The following is a 25979-nucleotide window of genomic DNA, read 5'->3' as shown; positions in this document are numbered from 1 at the left end:
AATAAGGTACCACAGTGCATAAAAAAGCCTCAAATTAGAGCTTGTTTATAAAAAAAACATTTGATTGGGCAGGATTCCGCAACAGAGGTCAAGGCTAAGCCCCAAATGTCCTCAGGATGCTAATATCAGGCACCATCACGAGTCAACACATGCTAGTGTCATTGCTAACCCTAACACAAAAAAAGAGAATGTTACGACTTTGAGGTCATCATATAATACCACATTACGATCCTGTCAGGTGCAAAAAGTAAGCGAGGAGGTAAACTTTATTTATAAAACACATTTCAAATCAAAGGTGAAAAGGTGCTGTACAGCAACACTGAATAAAAATAAGAAAGTAAAAAAAAAAATAGATGACACTGAAAAAAACAACAAACAAAATAATGATACAAAATAAGGTCAACACAGAAGTTAGTTTAAATTTAGTTATTAATATAAACACCTTGAGATGTATCATCTCATTTTCAAGGGGGTCCCAGCATATATCACAAACAAAATCAATGCAACATACATAAAACAGGAAAAAACAAAAAAAGACATCAGAACATACATTAGGTTGATCGAAACATTACAACCACAGTATAAATAAATAAATAAACATTAGAGTGCGAGTGGATCACCAAATACAGTCAGGTACAAACATTATAAAAACAGCAACAGCTTCCTTAATAACAATAGCATTCCATCTTAAAGTGAAAAGACAGGGCATGCTTAAACATACCAAGTATGGAAATGGATCTTCAACCAACAGGCAAATGATTCCAATCTGCTGGAGCTTTAAACTTAAAAGCTCTTTTGCAAATTGTTTAATAAATTCCAAAGTTCACTTTTTGTAACACATGTTCAATGTGTGATTTGAATGATAGTTCGGAATCAAGCCATACACGAAGATATTTAATCCTATCAACTTTATGCAGAGGATTTTCAACATTACAGGTTATTACACACGCCCAAGTTCGGATTTGAGTTTCTGTTTGATACCAAAGATCATAATATTTGACTTTGTTTTCTTGAGCAATAGTGTATTATGTAAAAGCCAAACTTGTAAGATGTTGAAATCAGATTGAAGAGAAACTTGAATTTTTGGTTGTCAAATCTGAAGATATATATATATATATATATATATATATATATATATATATATATATATATATATATATATATATACAACCCAGTCTCACAGCAGTTCGTGTAAATGTCAACATTATTCTTAATCTATTGATATGTGTTCACGGAGACGTTTTTCTCGTTTTTTACGTGTAAATGTGATGTTATTTTTCTCGTGTTCACGTAGACATTTTTCTCGTTTCTTATGTGTAAATGTCACGTTATTTTTCTCGTTTTTTATGTGTAAATGTCAAGTTATTTTCTTTGGGAAAGGACGCCGAGAGGCGACCGAAAAGCACGCTCCATAAGCCGGGAGGCACCTGCGAGGCAGCACGCTGGGGACGCGCCGGATGAGGCGGCCGGGAGGTGGCCGAAAAGGACGCTCCATAAGCCGGGGGGCGCCCGCGAGGCGCCCCGCTGGGGAGGCGCCACCAAAACGGGATGGCAGGGGTTGGGTTTAGGAAAAACCTTATGGTGAAAGGGCGCCTTAAATGCCGGGAGATGCACCACAGTAACACGCGGGACAAAACGCCAAACAAAGCACCACACACGGGACGCGATCCCCACTCGCCCGGGTGAAAGTCCTGTGTTGGTTGACCCATCCACCACCCCGACCAACCTCCCTACACGGATTTTTAGCTTTTTATATTACTCCCTACCATTTTCGTGCTGTGGCAACAAAATATGCTTCCCATTGAATTACATTACTTCACATTTTCGTGTTGTCCGCCACGTAAAAACCGACAAAAACGTCTCAGTGAACACGTATCAATAGATTACAATAACATTTACACGAACTGCCATGAGACCGGGCTGATATATATATATATATATATATATATATATATATATAAATAAAACAGTGTCAACATAATGTCGTACAAAACAGGTAATGCAAATTGATGATAAATTATTCACATGAAAAGAGAACGGGAGTGGTCCCAATGTTGAGCCCAGGGGCACATGTTCCAGTTAAATTAAGAGATGAGATTTACTTATGTTAAGGTTGACACATTGTTTCTGTTAAGCAAATTTTAATTGAATTACAGAACTGCATTTTCAGATAGCATGAAGCTTATCTAAATGAGATGGTAATCAACAAAATCAAAAGCTTTAGTTAAATCAATAAAGATGGCACCTGTGGGTTTACCATTATCTGCAGCACGGAACAAATCAATGGTAAATTTAAGTAGGGCGGTAGTTGTGGAGTGGTGATAGGATATTGTTGACCCTGAGATAATATGAAAGTTGATTATAAATTTATTGTTGAAGATGAATGCACATTCGCAGATGGCTAGTAACGCACATGAAACAAAGATGTTGATACATCAGCAGTGGATACATAAAATATGGGAAGATAGTTTAATAAACCTGTTTTCTATCCATCAAGCCCATCAAGTACTACTGTTTAGATTTAATTCATTAATGGCATTCTGCACTTCAGTTGGTAAAATTCTCCTACAAAAAGGAAAGACAGAAGAAGTAGGTAAACACTGAAAAATAGAAACTACACAGGAGGCACAAAACACTTGTGTTTGTTTGGACAGGATTGCAATGGCTGATATTGGATGTAGGTAATCTGGACCAGGTTGCTACCATTAATTGTCTTTTATTGAACAAGGGCATATTTCTTAGGCCCAAATCTCACTTCCAACTTCTGACGCTTCGTCAGGGCCCCTTGATGTCACTTTTATATCGTGCAGGGTAAAACCATTTGGGGTAAGGGAAATATTGTAGGTGGGGTTACAATCTTTACATTTGTTAAGTTACCTCACTTCTGTTTTACGCAAGTGATGCAGAATGTGACGTAGTTCATTTTGTTTCGTGAAGTTAAAAATATGTCGCTCTTTACTTTTATTTTCAAACAAGACAAGACAAGGACCTGGGTTAAAGTCTTGACAGGACTATCACAGACAATATTTTAAGTTCGAAATAATACGTAATGGAGCAAATAGTAAAGAAAAAGAGGCCAAAGAATGCTGTGACTTCAGGCCTCCAGAGGTTAATGAAGTACTTTATATATTAGTAACTATTGGTGGAAAGTTTAATGAGCTCCTTGGAGGGCAAAGTAATTTCATAAAAACTTTCCACAGACTCAAACAGTTCACTTTCTTAATTTTGGAAATGAACACACACCAGGTAACATTCAAGGTCAGGCATCTATGAATGGGTAAGACACTACAGTATAACTTGGATGTTGGTGTTATCATGAAAGTGAGAGTTCTTTTTAGGAATTCATGCACGCTTGTTATAAAATTGCTTTTTTTATTACATCTCAACATTTTCAAAACATTTAGTTGAAGGCAACATTAATGGATAATGAGGCAAATGTAACTTATATAACTCTGGATGGGCATGTGGAAGTTAACAAATACAGATATGTTTATTTTTGTATTATGTTCATAGTATATACTCTAATAATCTGCAGTAATTCTACTATTGTGTACATTATCTGGGTTCACCAAAACCTCCATGAGCCTATGTATATTTTCATTGCTGCTTTGTTACTGAACTCTGTTGTTTACAGCACTAATATCTACCCAAAGCTTTTGATTGACTTTTTATCTGAAAAACAGATCATATCTTATTCAGCCTGTCTCTTTCAATTTTATATGTATTATAGTTTTGGCGGTTCTGAATTCTTACTGTTGTCAGCTATGGCCTATGACAGATATGTGTCCATATGTAAACCTCTGCAATATCACACTATCATGAGAAAAACCACAGTGAGTATTTTCCTGTTGTTTGCTTGGCTTGTGCCTGCGTGTCATGTTGCAGTCCTAACAATATTGAGTGCTGAAACAAAACTGTGTGACTTAACTTTAAAAGGAATATTTTGTAGCAATTCAATTTACAAACTTCAATGTGTAACATCAAGAGTAATTACTATTCATGGTGTAGTCTCTTTAATAGATCTCTCAATTTTGCCTATGCTTTTCATAATCTTTACATACACCAAGATATTTATAATAACCTATCGAAGTTGTAGAGAAGTCAGGAAAAAAGCAGCAGAGACCTGTTTACCCCACCTGTTGGTTTTAATCAGTTTATCCATTTTGACTACATATGATATCAGTATAGTTCGAGTAGAATCCAATTTTCCTAAAACTGCACGCTTAATAATGACGTTACAAAAAATGTTGTATCATCCTTTGTTCAACCCACTCATATACGGGCTCAAAATGAAAGAAATTTCTAAACACATCAAAAGATTGCTCTGTCCAGTCAAATTTATTTGATGTAATAACAGTGATTACTAATGTACAGTCACTTCTTCTGAAATTATCATGCTTAGATGTGAATTGTTGAAAGTTATTTAATGTACGTACTTATTTCCATAACAAACAGCACTGTTATGGACTGTTGTAAATACACAGTACTGTTTATTTACTGTCAAAGAGACTCTTTACTGTTTGTTATGGCAACAGAAAGGTGTCATGATTTAGAACAATGTAATAGCTGATTTGTAGATTTTTCTGTATTTTACTTTGTCATAAATGTAATTAGAAAACTAAGTTGTTTTGATTAACAATGATATTTGGTGTTAACTGATGTTTTTTTGTCTTTCAGTGTAACACATTCTGACTCAGGAGTAAATCCTTATTTTTCACTTCAAGCTATGACTTTAATATTGATGCTCAACTTATGAGGGTGTCCGGTGGCCATCTGACAATTTTCTTATTCACAGTTAAAATAAATTGATTCACACTGGGAATTTTGTTGTACTTAGAATGTAAATAAGGTACCACAGTGCATGAAAAAGCCTCAAATTAGAGCTTGTTTATAAAAAAACATTTGAATGGGCAGGATTACACAACAGAGGTCAAGGCTAAGCCCCAAATGTCCTCAGGATGCTAATATCAGGCACCATCACAAGTCAACACATGCTAGTGTCATTGCTAACCCTAACGCAAAAAAAGAGAATTTACGACTTTGAGGTCATCATATAATATCACATTATGATCCTGTCAGGTGCAAAAAGTAAGTGAGGAGGTTAACTTTATTTATAAAACACATTTCAAATCAAAGGTGAAAAGGTGCTGTACAGCAACACTGAATAAAATTAGAAAGTAAAAAAGATAGATGACACTGAAAAAAACAACAAACAAAATAATGATACAAAAAAAGGTCAACACAGAAGTTAGTTTAAATTTAGTTATTAATATAAACACCTTGAGACGTATCATCTCATTTTCAAGGGGTCCCAACATATAGCACAACAAAATCAATGCAACATACATAAAAGTGTAAAAAACAAACAAAAAAACAAACATATCAACACATACATTAGATGGGTTAAAACATCACAACCACAGTATAAATAAAGCAATAAACATTACAGTACAGCCAAATTGAATTGAATGTCCTTAGGATGCTAATATCTGGCACCATCACGAGTCAAAACATGCTAGTGTCATTGCTAACCCTAAAGCAAAAAAGAGAACGTTACAACTTTGAAGTCGTCATATAATTCCACATTATGATCCTGTCAGCTACAAAAAGTAAGCGAAGAGGTAAACTTTATTCAAAAAACACCTTTCAAATCAAGGGTGACAAGGTGCTGTACAGCAACATTGCATAACAAAAAGAAAGTAAAAAACAAATAGAAGATGACAAAAAAAATAAATAAAAAAAAGTCAACACAGAAGTTAGTTCAAATTTAGTTATTAGCATAAACCTCTTGAGATGTATCATCTCATTTTCAAGGAGGTACCAACATATAGCACAACAAAATCGTTAAAACTGTGAAAAACAAAACAATTCAATCAGGAGAGACTTGTTTGTAGATATGCAAAGCTTTATTGTAGATAAGCATAATAAAATGTACAGTCTTTGGAGCTTAGAGTCCATCGTTATAAAATATTTTTTCATTTTCAAGGGAGTCCCAACATATAGCACAACAAAATCAATGCAACATACATAAAACTGTAAAAAAGAAAAAAAAACATCAACACGTACATTAGGAGGGTTAAAACATCACAACCACAATATAAATAAATCAATAAACATTACAGTGTGAGTGGATCACCAAATACAGTCATTATAAAAACAGTGACAGCTTCCTTAACGCCGACTGTTGCTAATTTGCATCAAACCCCTTCCATTCCGACTGCAGGCGAGATAGCGTGTGTATTCCTCCCAATGCCGGTTTGTTTACATGCGATACATACCTCGAAACATTTTGCATGCACTGGTTTCTCGTAGTACCGGTCAGAGTGGGAGTTACATCCGGTTCACGGAAGCGGAATTAACCCTACCCCTACCCCTAACCCTACCCCTACCCCTAAACCTACCACTAACCCTAAAGAAACTACTGTCAATGTTAGGGAGTAGGAGAGTGTTTTCTTTCTCGCCGTCGTCAAGATCCATGTATTTGTCAATTACAGTTTAGAAGTTCTAACAACTTTGTGACATGAATGAAATCTACTATGTGTTTTATTAATTTTACCATAATGCCTGTTGTCGCTAATTTGCATCATACCTAAATTTATATCTATTCCATATGCTATAGACAAATTAACAATCTCAACTTAATTTAGCATCAGCTTGGAGCCAGAAACACACATAATATTTTGTTTATATAATTGTGAATAAATTCAAGCATCAGGGGGTTAAGACTCTTCAGCTGATCCAGAATGCTGCAGTGCGTGTTCTGACAAAGAACTAAGAAAAGAGATCATATTTCTCCCATATTAGCTACTCTGCATTGGCTTCCTGTAAAATTCAGCATTGACTTTAAAGTCCTTCTCCTGACCTACAAAGCCCTAAATGGTCAAGCACCATCCTATCTAGAACAGCTCTTAGTACCTAATTGTCCCACTAGAGCACTGCGCTCCCAGAATGCAGAGTTACTTGTGGTTCCTAGAGTCTCTATAAGTAGACTGGGAGCCAGAGCCTTCAGCTACCAGGCTCCTTTCCTGTGGAACCAGCTCCCAGTCTGGGTTCGGGGGGCACACACCGTCACCACATTTAAGAGTAAACTGAAAACTCTCTTCTTTGATAAAGGTTATAGTTAAGGAGTGAGGGGTTGCAGCGTCCGCCTAACCCAGCCCATCTGCTCCTCTTCGTAATCATCAGATTTATTTATCATATAATCAATAATATATGGAGAGTAGAGGGAGGCAGGCCAGTACAGCCTCTCATCAATGTTTTCATTTGTTTCCTTTTGTATGCATCCTGTCCCAGAACTGCTTGTTACTAACCTAGCTCTGGGGATTTTACTCCCCGGAGTCCTTATGTATAGCATAGCTCTGCGATTCCCTGCAATGCCCGGCCGCGTCCTGCTGCGTCCTGCTGCATCCTGCTGCGTCCTGCTGCATCCTGCTGCATCCACCCATGCTCTGCAGTCCCACTTTTCATCCTGCAATGCCCTGCTGCGATGTTCATATGCACAGAGTAGTCATGATCCAGTATAGGAGACTGCACTACTCAGTATGCCAAGATGTGCCCTGCTATAACATGAACTACAACGACTACCTTCGAAGTCACTGTTCCATTATCTTTAATGTGACTATTATGTGCCACTGTTCATCACACCCCCAACCGACCTCGTCAGACACCGCCTACCAAGAGTCTGGGTCTGCTGAGGTTTCTTCCTAAAAGGGAGTTTTTCCTCGCCACTGTCGAGCAGCCACTGCTAATGATTGAATTGAATTGAATTAAACTTAAAAGTTCTTTTGCAAATTGTTTCATAAAAGGAGGGACATAGAAATAGAGCTGATCAGAGTGCAAATAATTGAAATGAAAACATTAAAATACACGTTGAAGCCAATGAATGTGTCTAACATTCAGTGCATTATACATTGTTCAGTGGCGAGCAAGAAAATGAAATGCAAGGACAAATTTGCAGTCTATTTCATGCTGTGTTAAGTGGAACAAGAATTGTCTTAAATGCCTTTGTATACACAACATCACAACAGTCAAGAATCAAAACTATAAGCTGAAATGCAAGTTTCTTACGAACACTGCGTATGAAGCAATTTCAAAATCAATCAAAATTAGTCATTCCAAAGTTCACTTACCGTAACACATGTTCAATTGGGTGATATGATGTGAAATCAAGTTATATATATATATATATATATATATATATATATATATATATATATATACAGTGCCTTGCGAAGTATTCGGCCCCCTTGAACTTTTCGACCTTTTGACACATTTCAGGCCTCAAACATAAAGATATAAAACTGTAATTTTTTGTGAAGAATCAACAACAAGTGGGAGACAATCATGAAGTGGAACGAAATTTTTTGGATATTTCAAACCTTTTAAACAAATAAAAACTGAAATATTGGGCGTGCAAAATTATTCAGCCCCTTAAGTTAATACTTTGTAGCGCCACCTTTTGCTGCGATTACAGCTGTAAGTCGCGGCAGGGTATGTCTCTATCAGTTTTGCACATCGAGAGACTGACATTTTTGCCCATTCCTCCTTGCAAAACAGCTCCGAGCTCAGTGAGGTTGGATGAAGAGCGTTTGTGAACAGCAGTTTTCAGTTCTTTCCACAGATTCTTGATTGGATTCAGGTCTGGACTTTGACTTGGCCATTCTAACACCTGGATATGTTTATTTGTGAACCATTCCATTGTAGATTTTGCTTTATGTTTTGGATCATTGTCTTGTTGGAAGACAAATCTCCGTCCCAGTCTCAGGTCTTTTGCAGACTCCATCAGGTTTTCTTCCAGAATGGTCCTGTATTTGGCTCCATTCATCTTCCCATCAATTTTAACCATCTTCCCTGTCCCTGCTGAAGAAAAGCAGGCCCAAACCATGATGCTGCCACCACCATGTTTGACAGTGGGGATAGTGGGTTCAGGGTGATGAGCTGTGTTGCTTTTACGCCAAACATAACATTTTGCATTGTTGCCAAAAAGTTTGATTTTGGTTTCATCTGACCACAGCACCTTCTTCCACATGTTTGGTGTGTCTCCCAGGTGGCTTTTGGCAAACTTTAAACGACACTTTTTATGGATATCTTTAAGAAATTGCTTTCTTCTTGCCACTCTTCCATAAAGGCCAGATTTGTGCAGTATACGACTGATTGTTGTCCTATGGACAGAGTCTCCCACCTCAGCTGTAGATCTCTGCAATTCATCCAGAGTGATCATGGGCCTCTTGGCTGCATCTCTGATCAGTCTTCTCATTGTATGAGCTGAAAGTTTAGAGGGATGGCCGGGTCTTCGTAGATTTGTAGTGGTCTGATACTCCTTCCATTTAAATATTATCGCTTGCACAGTGCTCCTTGGGATGTTTAAAGCTTGGGAAATCTTTTTGTATCCAAATACAGCTTTAAACTTCTCCACAACAGTATCTCGGACCTGCCTGGTGTGTTCCTTGTTCTTCATGATGCTCTCTGCGCTTTACACGGACCTCTGAGACTATCACAGAGCAGGTGCATTTATACGGAGACTTGATTACACACAGCTGGATTCTATTTATCATCATTAGACATTTAGGTCAACATTGGATCATTCAGAGATCCTCACTGAACTTCTGGAGAGAGTTTGCTGCACTGAAAGTAAAGGGGCTGAATAATTTTGCACGCCCACTTTTTCAGTTTTTTATTTGTTAAAAAAGTTTGAAATAGCCAATGAATTTTGTTCCACTTCATACTTGGGACCCACTTGTTGTTGATTCTTCACAAAAAATTACAGTTTTATACCTTTATGTTTGAGGCCTGAAATGTGGCAAAAGGTCGAAACGTTCAAGGGGGCCAAATACTTTCGCAAGGCACTGTATATATATATATATCGCTAGTGATCGCTAGTAAACATGTTACACTTGCTCTGCTAGCTTGTCTGTCCTTTGAAACTCATACCTCTGTGTACAGGCCTCTTGGACACCATCTGAGAGAGTTTTCCACTGTGCAGGACATGCCATAAGTCAGGAGAGGTGTAGTGTATTAGCCTTGTGAGACTGTCCTGATCTCGCGAGATCTCTCCAGTTTTCTCCTCTCAGATCAATCTGGCATCTTGAGATAGAGAATATTTGGAGCCGTTCGCTAAACGACCAATCAGCGTTGGTTTTGAGGCGAATTTAGGTGTGATGCAACGAGAAGTGACTGTTCAGTCTAAACAACATGGCAGCCTCCACAGATGAGATGAGCGTAGGTATCGTGCAAGTTTTATCCAAATTAGAAAGTATTCCTTCATTGAAAGAAGAGCAAAAAACAGCACTGGAGGCTTTTCTCGGAGGAAAAAATGTTTTTGCTCTTCTCCCGACTGGTTTCAGCAAGAGTTTGATATGACTGGTTGATCTGGCCCGTCTATCGCCAACATAGGTGGTGATAGGTTAGGTAGGTTTATAGGTTTATTTATTACTGGTTTATCCAATCAGCTAACCAGTATTTTCACCCCTTCCCAAAGGTTCTCCAACGGAAAGTTCCCAGATGGATATGCCGAGCAAAGGCAAAGCGATCCATCTGGCGGAGTCAGGTTAGTATTATATTGCCAGAGACCATAAATATGGTCATTATTCTGCAAAAGAACTGCTAAAGTTTGAAGCTGGTTGGCATACCAACTCAACATTTATTTTGTTGTTACTTGTTAAAAGTGTAACTGTTAGTTATTGTTAAATTATTGTAGTTATGTGTTAGGTGACTTAGGTTTACTTATTATATATATAAGTACTTTAAAACGTTAATATTGTTAAATTTAAATAATTTTCAATTAAAAAAAAAAAAACTCCATAAAGAGCCTTTCTTTGATTTAATTTTTCAGTTTTTCAAGAATCGGTTTAGGAATCGGAATCGTTTTAAAAATACCGGTTCGGCATCAGAATCAGAAAAAATCCAAACAGTACCCAACCCTATCCAGCAAGCCCCTCAAGTACCACTGTTTACATTTAATTCATTAATGGCATTCTGCAATTCATTTGGTAAGATTTTCCTACAAGAAAAAAAGACGAAGAAGAAGAAGTACTTAAACATTCAAACAATAGAAACTACACACGAGGCACAACACACTTGATGTCACTTTTATATCATGCAGGGTAAAACCATTTGGGGTTAGGGAAAGGCTGTAGGTGGGGTTAACGGGGTGATAGAATGCAAAACTGATTTTACCTTGTCATAGTTGAATAATTACAGTTTAGTGGGTAACTAGGACATACATAGAACCTCTAAATCCCATTGACATCTTTTCTCTGCAAATCTCACAATTTGAAACTGCCTCTGAAAACAGGTGAAGCTCAACGAGCCCCATAGTTGACGTCAACTATTGCGGCTCCTCCTCATTTGGCTCTAGTCTCTCTCCTTGTCACGCCCCAACATTTACATAGGCTACACAACTGACCTGAGATCAGTTAGTCTTCTGACTCTATGTCGTGCAGATCTCAGAAATTATATAGTATTTCATCTGTTGTTCATCTGCTATTTTACCATTCAATTCACTTCTGAGACTTTTTTATGCGAGAAATCAACAATGTAGAGGTCAAATATGGGCCGTTTTACAAAAATGTATGTCTAATTGCAAATTTTGTCCGACTGTGTGTCGCAGTTCAGCTGCCGGTGTTGCCTGTGTTGCTGACTCGTCGCCTGGCCTGCCTTCCTTCACAGACCCCGGCCTGCTGTGAGCTCGATTGAGCTCCTTCAAGACTGGCAGCCCACAGCACTTCATACCCACGTAAAGTCACTGCTTTGTGGGTGAATGACTACTAAACGCTGCTGCCCTGACAGAGCTCTAGGGCCTGCAGTTCCCCTCTTCCTAATGCCAGGTGTGTGTGAGTGAGAGCTTGTTACGCCAGCAATCTGATCCAGTTAATCTTTTAATGTGTGTAATTATAATGTGTTGAGTTATTTAAACAAACGATTGGGGAAATAAACGCTCCTGTGCGGTCTCATTGATAGAGCCCTACGGCTGGATGTAGCTCTATCAATGAGAGCTATGCCTCTCTTATAATTCCTCTGGAATTCACAAAAATTCATTAACTTGAAATCGGACACCATTGTTAGCTTTATAAAACCGTTAGGTAGATGTTATAACGTATCTGTAGTACGGAATTCAAACTGTAAACTTTACACGAATTACACGAAAATGAAGCTAAATATCCATGATTTGTAGCTACAGCAGTCTAGTTATAATTGAAGGGGACAGTTGCAGCTATCGAAACACCTACTCTCCACAAATATTCATTAACTGGAAATCAGACACCGTTGTTAGCTTTATAAGACATTTAGTTAGATGTTGTGTAAGTGGCGTGACGAAATTCAAACTGTAAATACACTCAAATTATGCCGAAAATGAAGTTAACTATCCGTGATTTGTAGCTACATATAGCTAGACTTGAAGGGACAGCCGCAGCTAACAAAACACCTAGCTAGTCCCCACAAATATGCATTAACTTGAAATCGGACACGTTGTTAACCTTATAAGACGTTTAGTTAGATGTTGGCGTTTGATAATATGTGCACATGTGTAAATGTGGTAAGAGATTGCGTGTAACAAGCTCGCTGGCCGTGCTCTCACTCTCACCCCGGGCCGTTTAGCTAGCAGGAAGAGGGGAGTTCCAGGCCCTGGAGCTCTGTCAGGGCAGCGGCGGGTTTGTAGTCCCTGCTGTGGGCCGCCACGCGGCCAGAGCTCAAAGTACCTCATAGAAGCAGAATGATGCAGAATGTGACGTAGTTCATTTTGTTTCGTGATGTTAAAAATATGTCGCTGTTTACTGTTATTTTCAAAAGACACAAACCCCGTTCTCCTGGTTGAAGTCTTGACGGGACTAGCACAGACAATATTTTAAGTTGGAAAGATGACGTAATGGAGCAAATGGTCAAGAAAAAGAGGTCAAACAATGATGTGAATTCAGGCCTCCAGAGTTTGATGAAATTATATATATATATATTAGTAACTACTGGTGGAAAGTTTAATGAGCTCCTTGGAGGGAAAAGCAATTTCATAAATACTTTCCACAGACTCAAACAGTTCACTTTCTTAATTTTGGAAATGAACACACACCAGGTAACATTCAATGTCAGGTATCTATGAATGGGTAAGACATTACAGTACAAGTTGGATGTTGGTGTTATCATGAAAGTGACAGTTCTTTTTAGGAATTCATGCTTGTTATAAAATTGTTTGTTTTATTACTGAACATTTGAACATTTAGTTTTAGACAACATTAATGGATAATGAGGCAAATGTAACTTATATAACTCTGGATGGGCACGTGGAAGTTAACAAATACAGATATGTTTATTTTTTTATTATGTTCATAGTATATACTCTAATAATCTGCAGTAATTCTACTATTGTGTACCTTATCTGGGTTCACCAAAACCTCCATGAGCCTATGTATATTTTCATTGCAGCTTTGTTACTGAACTCTGTTGTTTACAGCACTAATATCTACCCAAAGCTTTTGATTGACTTTTTATCTGAAAAACAGATAATTTCTTATTCAGCCTGTCTCTTTCAATTTTATATATTTTATACTTTTGGCGGTTCTGAATTCTTATTGTTGTCAGTCATGGCCTATGACAGATATGTGTCCATATGTAAACCTCTGCAATATCACACTATCATGAAAAAAACCACAGTGAGTATTTTCCTGTTGTTTGCTTGGCTTCTGCCTGCTTGTCATATTGCAGTCCCAACAATATTGAGTTCTAAAGCGAAACTGAGTGATTTAACTTTAAAAGGAATATTTTGTAACAATTCAATTTACAAACTTCAGTGTGTGACATCAAGAGTAATAACAATATTTGGTGTGGTTAGTTTAGTAGATCTCTCAATTCTGCCTATGCTTTTCATAATCTTTACATACATCAAGATATTTATAGTAACTTATCGAAGTTGTAGAGAAGTCAGGAAAAAAGCAGCAGAGACCTGTTTACCCCGACTTGTTCTTTGTTTTATGCTTTTTATGTGATATGATATCAGTATAGCTCGAGTAGAATCCAATTTTTCCAAAACTGCACACTTAATAATGATGTTACAAACAATTTTGTATCATTCTTTGTTTAATCCACTCATATATGGGCTAAAAATGAAAGAAATTTCTAAACACCTCAAAAGGTTGTTGTGTCCAGCCAAAATTATTTGATGTAATAACACTGATTACTAATTTATTTACTATTGATTACTAATGTACAGGCATTTCTTCTGAAGGAATCATGCAGGGATGTGAATAGTTGAAAGGTATTCATTGTGTGCACTTATTTCCATAACAGCAAGACGTCTCTTTACTTTTAAAAAGAGATTCACTGTTTGTCATGGAAAAAAAAAAGCTTGAACAATGTAATGGCTAATTTCTGTATTTATACAAAATAAAAATAAAATTTTACATTATCAATTTATCACAACTGGCATGTAGACTTCTCTCAGTATTTCACGTTACTGTCAACTCTTTATTAGCAAATCATTGGCTCTCGTTACATTGATCATGTTAAATATTAAAATTCAGCAATATTAACTGTATTTGTCATTGAGTATTATATGAAAATGCAATATGAATTAATACTAATGTATTATAAATGCAGTTGGCAGGTTTGTTGTACTTTGAATGAAAATAAGGTGCCAGAATGCATAAAAAGCATCAAAATAGACATTGTTTATCAAATGAAAAGTGGCAGGAAAGGATCATCCAGAGCTCCCGACAGAGGTACAGTTTAGTAAGTTTTGAATGCCCTTGAATATTTAAGGTCCCATGACATGGTGGTCTTTGGATGCTTTTATATAAACGTTAGTGCAGTGTTTTTCAACCTTTTTTGAGCCACGGCAAAAGGTGGCAGTACTTCTATTGTCTTAAATCAACAAGATCATTATTGCGCTATACTGCCACCTACTGACACAGAATAATATTTAAGTTCTCTGCCAGTCTTCACATTGTAGCCACAGATGCGCAACAATGGCAAATCATTTGCAGTTTTATATAGACCTCAGTGGTCCCCTAATACTGTATCTGAAGTCTCTTTTATATAGACCTTAGTGGTCCCCTAATACTGTATCTGAAGTCTCTTTTATATAGACCTCAGTGGTCCCCTAATACTGTATCTGAAGTCTCTTTTATATAGACCTTAGTGGTCCCCTAATACTGTATCTGAAGTCTCTTTTCTATAGACCTTAGTGGTCCCCTAATACTGTATCTGAAGTCTCTTTTATATAGACCTTAGTGGTCCCCTAATACTATATCGGAGGTCTCTTTCCTGAAATTCAGCCTTGGTGCAGAATTACAGTCACTAGAGCCAGTCCCACAATGAGCTTTCCTTAGGATGTGCCATTTCTGTGTCTGTAGCTATTGAGGAGGAGAGAGGGGGGGCGAGGTGGAGGGTGGGATTGTGGCCTTGACCAACTGCCACTTTGCTTGTTTGAAAGCCATGATGTGTCTCTCTCTCATGAGTGAGCCAAATTCTCTGGGCAGGGAAAGCAGAGAAAGGGGAGGTAACCTTGCTCCTTATGAGGTCATAAGGAGCAAGATTCCAGATTGGCCCGTCTGAGCTTTCATTTTCTTAAAGGCAGAGCAGGATTCTCAGGGCTCGGTTTACACCTATCGCCATTTCTAGCCACTAGGGGACCATAGGCAGGCTGGGGGGGAACTCATATTAACGTTAAAAAACCTCATAAATGACCTTTTAAAATGCCCCTGCTTACAAACAATCTATAGATGGGACCACTTGGGAGCCTGGAGGTCTGCAATGAGGCATCGTCAGTTAGGATGACTGGTGGTAGGTGTTGGCTGGGAGGGCCGACTGGGGGTGTGGCAGGATGTCGGACTGTTAAGTCTCTGTGGTGCTTGACAGCTGAGTGGGCCATGTCCCTGCTTCTAGGCATCTGGGCGACTTATGACATTGTCCATAGATTGGCCATAGAATAAATGAGAGAAAGGCAGGCAGCTGGCTTGCTACAGTACAGGCCAAAAGTTTGGACACACCTTCACCTTCAATGTGTTTCTTTATTTTCATGACTATTTACATTTTAGATTCTCACTGAAGGCATCAAAACTATGAATGAACACATATGGAATTATGTACTTAACAAAAAAGTGTGAAATAACTGAAAACATGTCTTATATTTTAGATTCCTCAAAGTAGCCACCCTTTGCTTTTTTTTTGATAACTCTGCAAACCCTTGGTGTTCTCTCAATGAGCTTCATGAGGTAGTCACCTGAAATGGGTTTTACTTCACAGGTGTGCTTTGTCAGGGTTAATTAGTGGAATTTCTTTCCTTATCAATAAAAAAGCAAAACATAGACACATTCAAACACCGATGGGGCATCTGGAGCAATTCGGGGACCCAGGACATTTTGAGATTGGATTTCATGGCCTGGGTTTGAACCGGCAACCTTCCGATTGGTATGCGACAGCTTTCCCATCAAAGCCACAGCCACCCCGACCAAGTAGCCCCATCACCAAAGTCAAAGCAACAAGCAGAATTAAATCTGTCGGGGGCTAAATCTAGAAGAAAAAAAAAGACGGAAAAGGAGATGGCATGTCAAGGGATGCGACAGCAGTTAAATAAGTAGATGGTGAAAAGCAACAGGTAGGATTTAAAGTGTGACGTCCGTGCTTGGAGGCTTGCAAATATTCATGTTAACAGATCAGCTAGAGTTGGCTAAAACTGGGAATGTAGCAGCCAAATGGGGGTTTACAGCTAGCTTAGAATATGCAAAACTGAGGTTGCTGAGCTGAAAACTGGTAAATACAAGGTGGCATGTACAATAATTGACAAGAGTCTGGAAAACATAACTAATGCAATAATTCTGGTTTACCATGGAATCATGCATAGATTTGCTACTAAACTTGGAGGCTTGCAAATATTCTTGTTAACAGACTAGTGTTTGCTAACTTAATGCAAAACAATGTTGCTGATAGCTACATTTAGATTTTGGTTAAACCCTATGGTACCAATCCCATGCATGACATATCACAATTTTATTAAGGTAAAATAACAACTGGTAAATATAAGCTAGCATGCACAATAAATTACAAGAAGCTGGAAAACATAACCCATGCAATAACTCTGGTTTAACATGGAATCATTAATAGATTTTGTTTTACGTTAGCTGTTGGCTGTGCTGTCAGACATACAGGTTATATTTACATCTATTGGGTGAGATGAAGCTGTAATTACAGGGTCACATCTCTCTCTCTCTTTAAAGGTCTGTGCTAAGTGGCTCTCCATATTTGTACTTTTTAAAATACAAAATATGAATGTAATTTCAACAGCAGCACAACCTTATTGCATAATAATTGTCTTATCTGATGCCATCAGTAGGCTGATTTAAGAATTTAAATCACATCAACCAGGTTTGATGATTAGGTTGCCAATTGTCACAATTTGGTTGCCAAGGGCAACCGTTAATGTCGAGCCCTGATAGATATATATATATATATATATATATACATATATACATACACAGTATATATATATATATATATATATATATATATATATATATATAATACCATATAATTATTTATAGTTATGGTAGGCATACAGTGGCTGATATACTTTAAACGGCTGGCCTGCATTAACTCCCAGGCAGAGTGCCTCTTCAACCACTGTACTAAGTAGGACACAGCCGTGGACAGCTGCAGGAGGGAGAATTAGCAACAAAATGCCTCCCCAACTACCGAGGGTGCAACTGGATAACAGATTTGCTTCACTGCTGCAGGGAAACTGGACCTTCATCTGATGACCTGGATTGCGACTCATCGTCACACAGCAGGGTAAGGACTGAGAGCAATTCAAAAAGTAAAAAGCTACAGGGAAAGCTAACGACTGGGCCTCAAACTCTGATTGTGGGTGACTCTGTTGTAAAAGACCAAAATACTCTGTTTTCCCAAAGACATGGACCCTCATTTATGAAACGTGCATACGACCTAAAACAGGCGTAGGACGGGCGTACGCCGATTCCTACGCAAAGCTCGGCATTTATCAATTTGAACGTGAGCGTAGGCTGCGAAAAAATCTCACGTCTGGTCTGAACTCGTGTACGCAAGTTTTGGAGTCAGTGTGGACTTGCGGTGCAGCATATAATCAGTTTAACAGGAGAAGGAGAAGTCATCAGTTGATCACTTATTAGCAATCGCAGATCTGGCTCTTTTAGAAGACCTCTATGCGCCAGTCTGCAACACTGTTTTAGGCATGTAGGCCTAAGAGATTGCAATATAAGCCTGTATTACTATTAGGACTATAGCATATGTCAAGCATGTATAAAATAAATAAACTTCAGCTGGAGTCCGATTTACTACGGCAACACTGTTGACCGCATCAGTGATCTCTTTCCATTCCGCATTCTTTCTACAGCCTTTAATAACAGTTTCAGGCTGCCAAATAGTACACACGTTAGTACAAATGAACCTGAGATATCAGGGTTTCAATCTCCACCTCTGACAAGTGCCGCTTCTCAGCCGGATTACGTCTCGCCAAGTCATAAATTGTAGCCTCAAAACCGAGAATATATTGTGGCGTGATATTTATCAATGTACGACCATTCTTACGCTCTGATTGGTGTGATCCGAACGTTTCATGAATCACACGTGAAGCCTGTCGTAAGTGGATTTCTGCGCTCATATCTGCGCTGGTTTATACGTTAGGTTGATAAATGAGGGCCAGTGTGTCTCACTTGGCCCAAAGAATCCCGGATATCGTAGCAGCACACCCAACTGTGAAGAACATTATACTGCATATAGGGTCAAATGATATTGTAAAGCAACAGTCTGTTTATAAGTGGCCCTATACCGCCAGTGAGAGGAGGAGCTGAGAGATTCGGCAGACTGTTGGCACGGAACAAATGGCTTTCAGCTGCATGTACCTTCGATTCTCTGCAGTTCATTGACAATTTTAACATTTTCCGGGACTGCAGACATCTTTTTAAAGCAGATGGACTTTTCCTTAACAAGCCAGGAGTAAAGCTGTTTACCTCTTACCTACTTTACTTTCTGCGCCACACATCTGCTCTCTCAGCCAAGGACCTGAGACAAGCTGAAACTAAACAAGAGGTATTTATTTATCTCAATTTATGTTATGATAGGTAATAGTAAAAGAATGGTGAATCTCCTAAGTAAGAAGAAGCACTTAACTGCAAACTTAGCAAATTTAGCATTCATTCCTCGTCAGCCAAAGCCTGTCCTAAAAAAATTAAACAGATAATTATTTTAACACACTATCACTAAGCATTACTAAACGCAGGTCTTTAATAAATGATTTTATTATTAAGCACAATCTTGATTTTATGTTTTTAGCGGAAACCTGGTTAGACCAGAATAACAGTGCTGCTGTTCTCATGAAGCTCAGCACAAATTATTTGAGGAAGACTTTTAATAAACTTGTTCTTATACTGCAATGTAAATTTTATTGTCGTCTTTTATCTGTTATAATTTTTTTTTTAACATTTTGAACTGCTCGTTAATGTCTTAATTTTGTAATAGTTTTGAACTGCTCTTTAATGTTTTATATAAAGCACTTTAATTGCCCCCTTGCCTATAGAAAAAGTGATGAAACCAATCTCTACACTACAATAAATAATTTTTCCCTACTTTATCAAATGTTAAAGCTACATTATGTAAGAATTTCTCCCATCTAGCGGTGAAATTGTATATGACAACCAACTGAATATTACTTTCTAGCCCCTCCCATTCCGATCGCGTTTTAACGGTTACGGTGGCCGAACCTGAAATTATCTCTTAGTATCTCCATGTTTACACGCAGCAGTTCTAGCCACTCCAATATTAACTTTGGTCTTGTTGCTTTGCCTGTCACGTTGTCGTTTTCACTTTTTCGCTTACCTGGCGAGTAATCTCTCCCTGGCATTTGTCACAGTGCGGGGTGCCACTGAGTGTAAAAGGGTGAAGGAGGTATGTCCCTCTTTGGCTAATGTATTTTAAAGATGGAGGCATGAATTATTCTAAATGGCAGATTCTACACTTACGAGAATACTTTGATTAGTTGGTGGAAGTAATTACACATGAATGAGCACATATTTGTGAAAGTACAAATGTTTTTTTTGCTAAGAATCAACTCAACAACAAAAGCACATAGGTTTAAAGAAACTTGGTACGTACTTTCAGGTTGTGGTGTCAGATTATCAATTTTAGGTAGGATTGCTGTAAAAGAACCTGAGTTATGGGCAATTCCCTGCTAGGCACCACCCTTTACAACGTTCTTTGATTGATGGCGGCTACATTTTATGACCTTTATGATCTTGCTCATTCTTATTAGAAATGTGTATGTATCTCAGCCCCGCAAGGTTTGGTACCAAATCTGGTGTTGATAAACTCAAAATTGACGAAGGTCTATTCATTTAACTATTTTTCACATTATGCAAATGAGCAGGCATTAATGGTCCAAGAGGCTTTTTGTAGAGCACATTGAGCAGGACTTGTTTGAGAAATTTCAATTCAATCAGACTCACTGTGTGAAGGGCATGGCCTAAGTTATAGAACCACCTTCAGGCCAAATGGTATCATATTTTATGGAATGTATTATCACATCACCATCAGTTATGGTGACATTTCATGTCTCTAGCTCGTTCCAGCCACTTGAAAAAGGCATAATTTAGCATATAATGCTAAATAGGTCATGCAAACATGCACCAGTCAATATGACACTTCAGATCCTGGTTACTACTCGCCTCCAGACCATGTGTACCAATTTTCGTGAAATTCTCTCCACCAGGTTTTGCTGGACACATTTAGGTTAAACTCAGAACCATTGCTTATGCCTATTCCATTAGATGGACTGAAGATATCTTACAAATGTTATAATTATTTGTCAAACCATAAGTGAGTCTTGCTCATTTAGACATGTGTATCTCAGTCCCGCAAGACTGCATACAACAATCAAAATTGACAAATTTCTGCAAATTATGGTAATTCTGGTAATGCAAATTACCAAAAAATCCATCATAGTGGACCTTAATGGTCCAAGAGGCTTTTTTGTAAAGCACATGGTGCTGAATATGCGTGAGAAATTTCAAGTCAATCAGACTTAGAATGTGAGAGCCGTGGCCTTTCAAAAATCAAATTTTTAAGCCGTAATTATAGTGCCACCATGTAGCATATTGGGCTCGTATTTCTTGGAAACCTAATGCACATCATTTCAAGTCATTGGACCAAGTTTTGTGTTTCTAGCTCACTACCCCTTTGGGGATTTTAACCCTAATAAGAACTGAAAGAGCAACAACTGGCCGGCAGGCAGAGAGAGAGAGATCAGAGCTGCACTGCAGCCAGGCTTAAATGACATGGGTAGACTGAGGTTTTCTAGGTTAGCCTACACTGATAATTTACCTGCAGAGAGATTGAGGTGTCCGCAGTCGGCCTATTGTGTCCAATATAGGGAAGGGTCAATAGTAACCTGCTTATGGGTGAAAATTAAAACTCTGCAATTATTGAAAAGACCTTTAAGGAAAGACCATAAACAAATGTTTATCATAACGCTCTAATGTATTTCGGCTGCTGTCCATTCTAGCATACCTACAAAGTTGTGTAGTGTACCCAAATAACAGCTTAGCGGTCACCGGCAATCATGCTAATGAATAAAATAATTTCAGAGAATGTCTTAGTTACAACACGATGGAGCTAGCAAAGCAGTTTTGTGTTTATATGTGCGAGCGGGATTAATTCAGTTTGGGAAATCCCAAACTTCTTCCTTTCTAAAGCTACAGCTCAGAATTGTCTGGCTGACTACACAAGGAGGGACCCATCTGCTAGCGATAGGGGCTGAGACTGAGAGAGCTACATGGATAAATATGCACCAAACAAGCCACTTTGAAATGTTGCTGTTCTCAGGAATACAAAAGTTGGGTGACCCTCCCCCCTAGACTAAAAGAAATTGGATGACCCTCCCATCAAAAAAGAATAAAAAGGCATGACCATCCCCTATTTTCCTCCGGTGGTCCATTCCATAAATACCAAACGGTCCCCTAGATGAAATTGGATCTTCATAAGAAAAACAACACATGGGATGAACTGTGGAAGCTGTAGCCATTTTGAATCTCCTTCTTGCTCAGAGCTGTTTACAACACAAACAACACACTTGTCACAAACCGACTCAACGCATGTGACAAAAGAGGGGAGCCCAAACCGGCTAAAATGCCAATAAAGTGTTTATTGCAACCTAAGCAACCCAGCCAGCAATGACATGTGGGGCCCAGATGGGTTAAGTACGGGTTCCATGGTTACTGAGTGGGCATGGGCTTTGGCTGGGAGAAATCAGCGGGTCCCATGTAGGTTTTGTAGTATGAGTCCCACATAGGAAGCCCATATGAGCCGATTACATGGGCCCCATAAGGGACAGGTATGGGCCAATTGGGCATGGGTTTTAACTGGGAATGCATAAATGGGTCCTGCATGGCATTTTTATGGGCCAAGTGGGCATGGGTTTGAACTGGGAACACAAATATGGGTCTTGAATGGCACATCTTTGGGCCGAGTGGGCATGGGTTTGAACTGGGAACACATATATGGGTCCTGCATAGTATTTTTATGGGCAAAGTGGGCATGGGTTTGAACTGGGAACACATGGGTCCTGCATGGCAGAGGCGCAAAGTAACTATGTAGGCCTATTGAGTTATGTAATTACTTAGTGTACAATTTTTAGTAACTTGTAGTAACTCTACATGTAGGCTAATCAAGCATGTTGAGATTGAGTAATTGTAACTCAATACATTTCAAGTCACGCTAGTCACCAAAGAACAAACATTGCATACATGTAGATCTTTTGCCAAAACAATCCATCAGTCAACCAGGGCCGGCGATTGCCATAGGCGACCAAGGCGATTGCCTAGGGCGTCAAATGTGTTGGGGGTGCCGTGTCGCCCTTAAGTCTACTTCCCATTGATAATAGAATTAGAACGACAAGCAAAATAAAACGTGTTTATTAAACATGATCATCCTAGGGCGCCCCCTCAGCCACACGTTTACTTGTCAATCTTTAATTACTCGACGTTTCCCGTCTCAGGTCAGACTCAAACACACGGAGCTCTGAAGCAGACCTGTGCGTCGCTTAGTGTTCACTCTCTCTGGATAAATAGAGACGAGCAGCGGCACAGACACCAGGTGCATCGGACCGGGGGGTAAAACCAATACTGATTACAAGGGCCCACGGGGAGAGAGGGCCCTTGAAAAGATATTTTTATTTCCTAATAACATTTCATAATGTATATCAGATGAAATGTAAAGTTAATGTATTGGCTGAATAACTTGGTTGATTGACTGACTACATTTTGTATACAAAAAGGTCTCGCCCCCCTTTGCTAATATGCCAAATGGTTTAGTCCACCTGCACGCATTACGTTAGCTAGATCAGTTGAGAGCGTCTGGTGGAGCGCAAACTTCTGCTGTAGAAATGTCTTTCTCAAAGAAAGCCAAATCAGGCTACTGAAAAGAAAGGAAACACAGGAGGAGGAGAGAAAACGAAAGGAGGGGAAACAATTGGTAACTGACTTCTTTTCAAAGAAAGGTGAGCACTAACTACTACTTGACTGAATGATTTGAAGAGTTGCAGGTTGGAGCAAAAAAGAACCTTGGTAAATAGACTTATGCTCCTTTGTTTTTAGGTGCACTGAAGAGTAATGCAATCACTCAAAATGTGAACCGCAAAGAAGTGGAAATGGCGCTGGGGAAGTGGCTTACCGGCGCACGTGACCGTGGAGGGGAGAGGGCTGCAAGAGCCCAAAGAGAAAAAGGAGCGTCCACCACACAGACACCATGAGTGTATTTTGTATTAATGTAGTTTTTGGAGAGATGTTTTTTTTCAGAGATTTATTTTTTTAAATACATTTTTGATTTATTTACCGGTATGTAGTGACATTTAAATTGTTTTTTAAAGATTATGTTTGTTGTTCGATGTAACAATTTTGTATTAATGTATTTTTTGGAGAGATGTTTTTTTTCAGAGATTTTTTTAAAATATATTTTTGATTTGTTTACCGGTATGTTGTGACATTTAAATTGTTTTTTAAAGATCATTTTTGTTGTTCAATTTAACAATATATTTCTTGCTGTTCAAAGCGTCAAGTGTCTTGTATTTATCTTGGACTTCTATTCATGCTTCGTTTTTCTTAGATTGTTTCCTTAAACCATTTGGCATGGTTGGGCTTAGATAGGCCTTGCATGAATTGCCCAGTTAGGACCCACATAAGACCCTTACAGGTCCCACTTAAAGCCCATCTGGGCATCCACGGCTGAATCCTGGTGCAAGCCCACTTTAAACCCCTTTAGGCAGGTGGGGCCCAAATGAGTCTGACATGAATTACCCAGTTAGGACCGACATAAGACCCTTACATGTCCCACTTAAAACCCATCTGGGCATCCACGGCTGGCCCCCGTGTGCAAGCCCATTTTAAACACCCTTTAGGCAGGTGGGGCCCCAATGGGTCTGGCATGAATTGCCCAGTTAGGACCCACATAAGACTCTTACAGAGCCCATTTAAAGCCCATCTGGGTAGCCATGGTTGGATCCCGGGTGCAAGCCCACTTTAGACCCATTTGGGCAGGTGGGGCCCAAATTGGTCTGACATGAATTGCCCAATTAATACCCATGCAGTACCCTTACCGTTCCCATTTTTAGTATGTCTGGGCTTCCACGGCTTGCCCCAGTGTGGATCCCGGGTGCAAGCCCATAATGGGGCCCACATTTGCCGCCCATGAAGCCCTCATCTGGGCCCCACATGTCATTGCTGGCTGGGAAACTACTATTAACAAAGTAATCAAAACAGATATGGAATCAGTGTTATCAGTAGTGTGTGCGTTGTATGTGTGAGTGCAAGATATGTAAGCAAAGGACAACTGCAACAAAAGAAATAAACCAAACCCAAACCAGGAGATGTGGAGCCTAGGAGAAGGAGAATGAAGAGAGAGAACAATCAAACATGATAAATAGTCTTAGTTGAGGCCTACCCAGGTGTCCACCAATCAACTACCGAACCCTCCCCAACTGCCAGCTCAGCCAATAAAGCCAAAGAAGCCAACAGCAGGCAGAAAAGGGAGGGGTCGTAACACCCTCCCATCAACAGAATAAAAAGACATGACCCTCCCCTATTTTCCTCCAGTGGTCCATTCCATAAATACCAAATGGTCCCCTAGATGAGATAGGATCTTCATAAGAGAAACAACACATGGGATAAACTGTGGAAGCTGTAGCCATTTTGAATCTCCTTCTTGCTCAGAGCAGTTTACAACACACTACCATCCCCAGTCAACCTTCCAATGGAGTGTACGTTGTCCTGAGAGAGGAACCATGGCACAGATTTTGACAGTGTGCAAAACTGCTTTGGCCCAGGGGGAGGGGATGCACAGGGATCAGACCAGTGATCTAACTTTGTGGTGCCTTCTTGGTTTGCGACAGCAGTGCTAACCACTGAGCTACTGTTCATGTGTCACAGCTATGGAGTATGGCACATGAAATGAAACTGGCTTTGAAAGGGTTACAGCAGACGGTACTAGAATTGAAGGCATGATGTTTATTCAGGTGTTCATTGTGTGCACTAGGCCTTACACTGGAGTTCATACACTTGAGAAACCTAACCCTAACTTTGTAGAAACCTAACACCTGACCCTGTGGCTAGTGTACATGCAGGTCAATGATGAGGGTAGTGTTAATTTTTGTCACCTATTTTTAATCTTAGTCTTGTGGCTAAAATTTTTATTAGTCAAGTTTAAGTCGACCAAAAGTCTCGTAATTTTAGTCTAGTTTTAGTCAAAAGAGAACTCAAGGTATCTTAGTCAAGTTTTAGTCGACTAAGTCTCGCCATTTTAGTCAAGTTTTAGTCAAAACATTTTAGTCTTTTTTTTAAATAAGTTATTTCTGATAACCATTTCAGTCAAATAGTTATAAAAATAAATAAATGCTATAAAGTTGTATAAATATTGAGCCTCTTCCTTATTTCACTAGTAAACGACAAAAACAACCACTGCATGGGGAAAGGATA

The 25979-nt window shown here is 38.9% G+C and overlaps 2 protein-coding genes across 2 annotated transcripts; both read left to right on the top strand.

The window, feature by feature from the left end:
• Positions 1-3419: 3419 nt before the first annotated feature.
• On the top strand, positions 3420-4346 carry LOC120569399 (olfactory receptor 13C2-like). Its single transcript, XM_039817272.1, has one exon. The coding sequence runs from the start codon at positions 3420-3422 to the stop codon at positions 4344-4346; it is 927 nt and encodes a 308-aa protein (XP_039673206.1).
• Positions 4347-13229: 8883 nt separating this feature from the next.
• Positions 13230-13976, top strand: LOC120569240 (putative olfactory receptor 13C6). Its single transcript, XM_039817039.1, has one exon. The coding sequence runs from the start codon at positions 13230-13232 to the stop codon at positions 13974-13976; it is 747 nt and encodes a 248-aa protein (XP_039672973.1).
• Positions 13977-25979: the final 12003 nt, after the last annotated feature.

The sequence above is a fragment of the Perca fluviatilis genome, chromosome 12 (assembly GCF_010015445.1).
Source record: "Perca fluviatilis chromosome 12, GENO_Pfluv_1.0, whole genome shotgun sequence".
Classification (NCBI taxonomy): Eukaryota; Metazoa; Chordata; class Actinopteri; order Perciformes; family Percidae; genus Perca; species Perca fluviatilis.
Note: the sequence above shows the minus strand (reverse complement) of the source record. Positions and strands in the feature narration are given on the sequence as shown.